The sequence below is a fragment of the Rhagoletis pomonella genome, unplaced genomic scaffold (genome assembly GCF_013731165.1).
Source record: "Rhagoletis pomonella isolate Grant_MI unplaced genomic scaffold, Rhpom_1.0 Rhpom_scaffold_00007, whole genome shotgun sequence".
Lineage (NCBI taxonomy): Eukaryota > Metazoa > Arthropoda > Insecta > Diptera > Tephritidae > Rhagoletis > Rhagoletis pomonella.
The window spans coordinates 11,694,263-11,699,622 of record NW_023458561.1 but is presented as its reverse complement, the minus strand read 5'-3'; the positions used below and the strand labels follow the sequence as shown (position 1 = coordinate 11,699,622).

General features: G+C 33.4%; 2 protein-coding genes across 2 annotated transcripts; one reads left to right on the top strand and one right to left on the bottom strand.

Annotated features, from left to right (window-relative positions):
• Positions 1-275: 275 nt before the first annotated feature.
• Positions 276-774, top strand: LOC118743630 (isochorismatase domain-containing protein 1; the record flags this gene model as incomplete). Its single annotated transcript, XM_036476395.1, is given in 1 exon segment — positions 276-774. A coding segment is annotated over 1 exon segment (293 nt), but the record flags the coding sequence as incomplete, so codon positions are not given.
• A 3,246-nt stretch (positions 775-4,020) lies between these two features.
• On the bottom strand, positions 4,021-4,433 carry LOC118743594 (larval cuticle protein 9). The gene has a single exon (XM_036476358.1). The coding sequence runs from the start codon at positions 4,431-4,433 to the stop codon at positions 4,155-4,157; it is 279 nt and encodes a 92-aa protein (XP_036332251.1). The 3' UTR covers positions 4,021-4,154.
• Positions 4,434-5,360: the final 927 nt, after the last annotated feature.

The window sequence follows — 5,360 nt, the reverse complement described above, 5'->3', positions numbered from 1 at the left end:
TTGTGAATCAAGGAAAACTAATAAAATCGCTAATAACTGTTCTAATTGGTTTTCATCATTCATACTAATGTTAATTTGTAGTTGGGAAATAACAGTCAGATTTGGCTCCTGATTTATTTATTAAATACATATTTACATGTGGTATCTAATCTGTAATGGCCAAAGAGTACCTTTTAAAAATAAAGAACCAAAACTGGTTTAAAACTGAAGTGATTATGAGTTATGTTGCTACAAATTCATTTGTATCATGATATACATGCATCTTTTTTTATTTCAGACTCATGTGTGTGTGGAGCAAACAGCCATCGATTTTTTAAACAACGGTATTAACGTTTATATTGTGGCCGACTGTTGTACCTCGCGCTTAAACCAAGATCGTGATCTGGCTTTGAATCGTTTGCGAGATGCCGGATGTGTGATTACAACAAGTGAGAGTATAATTTTTAATTTGCTTCGTGATAAAAATAATCCAAAATTCGATACAATTCGGAAACTAGTCAATCCTCCTTCCGTGGATATGCAATTGTCAAAATCTGGATCGTCTGGTTCTACTACTTCTAAATTATAATTGTTTTAAGAAAGTATGTATGTATGTATGTATATGGAAATATTGATTTGTTTACATATAAATACTTGTATGTATATGTATACTAAATACATATATGAAGCGTGTGTATATTTTAATAGAATAAATTGTAAAAATTAAGCATACATAGGCACATATTATATTTAAAAAAAATTGTTGGAATAAATTTCATATACAAGGGGCACTAAGTAATTCTTTAGATTTCAGACGAGGACGTTGTGCTCTAATATTTGAGTGCACTACGCTTTTAACCCTTACGGTACATCTTTTTAGATTCGGGCTTTAAAAATCGGATTTTGTTATTAAATGGCCCTTAATAGTTAATATAATAAGATTCAATTTACTTTTTTCCAAAATCTGATTCTAAAAATGTTTTTTTAGAATGATGCCATGCGGCATCATTTGTACTAACTGGTGTAAAAAATAGATTTTTTGAATACGGTATTTTGTTTTATTAAAATTCCTTTAATTCGCTTTAAAAAAAAAACATTTCAAAAACTCAATAAAATAAGTTGGAACATGCATAGATTTAATAATTCATTTAAAAATAAACAGAAAATATACATAGATTCTCCAAAATTCCTGCAGCAAATATGAAGTTAAATCCTGTAAAATAAAAATATCATTAAATTTATATGGATGTACATATATATTTGGAAACAAACAAAATTGTGTACGTATAGTAATTTATTATTCAGCCCTATTCTGCATTTCGACTCGAATCGAAATTTTCTCCGTTTGGCAACTTTGGTATTCTGCGTTCCGTTTCCTATCGATCAATCTTCGAAACTTACGATTATACCTATTCTACATTTCGATCGTAGTTCCGTGTTTCTAAGTTGCAAATTTGTTGACGGAGAACGTTTCAATTGTTATTTTCGTGGGTTTAAATAATAAAATTTTATAAAAAGTTTAAGTAAAATATACTGTGCATGATTGTAAAAGTCATAATAAATGAATTTTCTCGATTTCTGTGTTTTCGCGAGCGGTAATACGGGCAATACGAAAAATTGGCTCAAATAATGGCAACCAAAAGGGATGTCGACGTTTTCAAAGTGGAAGTCCAGGCGTTTTTGTTTACATTATCTATAAATAAGACTGTGAAATGCACTGAATGCAATTTATTCTTTTTATATAAAATTAATAGATTTATGCACATAGATACATATGTACATACATAAAATGTGAAGTTACATAAAAAAGATGCTTTTATTATTGCACTCGTTTTTACTAAAAGAGGTGCGTATGTTGCCTCGAATTCGATTTGCTATGGAAAGATAAGCTTTGTTCTTCCCCTCCTCCTGACGGCTTACAAAATGGGATTCATTTGCGTTCAAATCTTCCACTGTAGTAAATGCAAATTTTGTGGAGTGCTCAAACAACGTTTATAATTTCACTGACTTTTTGTTTTTATATTTATCTGCAACATTGCCTCTTTTATTTGCAGTGTGAAATTCGCGGCCCCGGATTTGTTTAAAATCGGCTTTTACGTACGATTATGGATGATAACAATACAGCCAAATTTTTGTATGAGACTGTCGTACAATTTCCGAGCACGTTGTTTCGCCAACAAATTTTGCTTACCGTTGCGATTAGGTGCTGCATTCACTTTGTAAGAACGTAGTCCTGCTGTTTTGCATACTTTTTGTATATACGAAGACGACATGTTTAATTTTTTGCCGACATCTCTTACCGAAAGTCCAGGATTTTTCTTAAAAGCAGAATACACTTCCTTTGCCTTAATTTCGCAAGCAAATCCTTTTTTTCTGCCACTACCAGGGTCCCTTTTTAAAGATAAACATTCATTGTATTTTTTAAGCACATAAGTAACGGTAGACTTTGGAAATTTTAGCTTTTTTGCGATGTCGTTATGGAACATGCTGGGATTTTCCAGCTTTTTGCGCAATATTAACTCGCGATCGATTTCTTTCTTGGTCCTCGTTTCTACACTGATTTTTGTTACTAAAAAGAAATGATGCAGTAAGTTGGAAAATGCTTCAAGCTTTTTAAGTGTCTACCGATTTTTATTTTAATGTTATGATTAACCGAGCTATGCTTGGTTATGTGTGACCAGTTTTTTTTGTGTACATTCTTTATATACATATCTCCATACGAAGTTCCGGTACTGTACCATGAATACTTTCAGAGATATGCAGTATAAAAATTCGATTTATATGGGAGGTTCCACGCCCCCCTTTCCAACAGCTGCCCTCTTTCTTCATGAGTATGCGATTGATTTCGTATATTATCTCCATACCAAGTTCCAGAACTCTACCATGAACACTTCCAAAGATAGGCAGTATGAAAAATTCGGTTTGTATGGAAGATTCCACGCCCCCTTTTCCAATAGTTCCAATTTTTCTCCAAGAGTATGCGATTTATTTCGTACATCTCCATACAAAACCCTAGAACCCTACCAAAAAATTTCCAGAGATAAGCAGTATGAAAAAATCCGTTTGTATGGGAGATGTCACACCCCGTTTTTACTATAGCTAAAAATTTTCTCCAAGGGTATGCGATTGATTTCGTATATCTCCATACCAATTTCTAAAACTCTACCATGCACACTTTCAGAGATATGTAGCAGGAGAAATTCGGTTTGTATGGGAAGTGCCACGCCCCCTTTACATTTAGTTTTTTTTCAGCCTAAAACCATCCTTGGGACACGTGCGGCAGGTGGCAGTTTCAAAAAAATCGGTTCAGCCGCTCTCGAGCCTTGCGAAAACTAACAAACGGCTTTCTAAATATATATTAGTTGAGATATATTATATATTATAATTATATTTTGACAGTATCCGTTGTTTCTGATTGGCGCAAAAAAATCTTGCCTAGTGACGAATTCGCCCCTTGATATGGTCGTTACTTAAAGCTATTTATATTCTAAATTGCATGAAAACTGGAAAACAGGAATCTATAAGCTTATCCAGGCTAAAAGCTACCTACGTACCGAATTTTAAGCAAATCGGACCGTAAATACGATTTTTTCGAATAGATCAGTCCCTGGTCCACTTCTCGGGAAAATTGACCATATATCCTAATATATGCTAAAAAACTACTTAATACCGAATTTTAAGCAAATCGGACCATAAATACGATTTTTTGGAATAGATCGGTCCCTGTTCCACTACTCGGAAAAAATTTATCACTTATGCTAATACATGCTAAAAGCTACCTGCGCACTGAATTTTAAGCAAATCGGACCGTAAATTCGCTTTTTTCGAATAGATCGGTCCCTGGACCACTTCCCGAAAAAAATGGGTCATATATGCTAAAAAGCTACTTACGTACTAAATTTTAAGAAAATCAGACTATAATAAGATTTTTTCGAATAGACCGGTCCCTGGTCCACCTACCCGAAAAAAGTTAAATTTGTTTAGCCTAAAACATGGTGGTTACCGAAAGCTATTTGTACACAAAATTTCATGAAAATCGGACCAGCCGTTCGCGAGATTACCTGTTACAAAAGAAGGGACTTCTCTTTATATAATTAGTATAGATTAGTATAGATAGTATAGATAACCAACGATATGTACATATATATTTGTAAGATTTACACCTAATTTCAAATTTAGCTTTTCTCGACGTTTGGATGAAATCCGGTGGAATCAGCTGTATATGTAACGCGTATTTTCTTGCCATTTTCGCCTGGAAGAAAGTATTCTCCCTGAATTCCATTTACATCGCCTTGTACCTTAGCTTCCACTCCATTCGATGCTTCATAGCCATAGTTAAAGTGGCCTTGGTCGTCGATTTTTCGGTAATCAGATCTTAATTCTGCGTGAACATCTTCCTCATTTGCGATTGCAACCATAACGAGAGCAAAAAGCAGAATCTGTAAGGCAAACATGCGTTTCTTTCAATGTCAAAAGCATTACAAAATTCAAAGTGCACTGTAGACTGTATCTGTAGACTTTGGGAAAACATATGTATACATGTATGTATGTATTTAAATGTGTGTCCAAGCTACAGTTGAAAAACTCAACTTGGCAAAAATGTAATATTGTCCAAAATGCATAAGTACAGAAACCTTTTAATTCAGATGCTTTCTTCTAGTTTGTCACCAGACCAAAAAGTACTTAATCAAATTATACTTACAATCTTCAATATTTTAAAATTAGATGTGACTCTGTTTGCCTTACTAAAACAACTGAAAATACATATATTACTGCTTAATATGTATAACACCATATTTCGTTTCATTTTATGACTTAAGTTGATTATTTAATAAAATCAAAGCACAAAGAACTGGTTTTAAGACAATCAAAAAAGTGTGCACATATTCTAAGATATTGGTTTCTAATGAAGTATAGTTGTCTTCGGATACAAGAAACATAAATAGATTGGCGCTCACACAATTAGGGGGTTCGCAAGACGTGTTAACCGTCTTAAAATCTTAAGCTTAACATTTTTTATATAAAATAATGGTTAAAATGTTTTCAGGGGGAAGGGGGCTAATTACATATTTTTTACAAGTTTGAAAACATTGCGATGTAGTTAGAAATCCTCTAAAACCATTTTAATCATTATTTTACATGAAAAAATGTTAAGCTTAAGATTTTACGACGGTTAACACCAGTGTTGGCAGTTTATCCGTTTCCCGGCTACATTTATCCGGTTTGGTTTGGCCGGCAGCCGATTCGTTAGTCATCTGGCAAAAAAAATAGCCGTTTTAGCCGATTTTGCTAAAGGCCTTATTTTCTTAAAATTCAAATACATAAGTTTCCATTTTTACAAATTTTGCGACCAGAATATATTAGAAATGGCTAGCCTTATA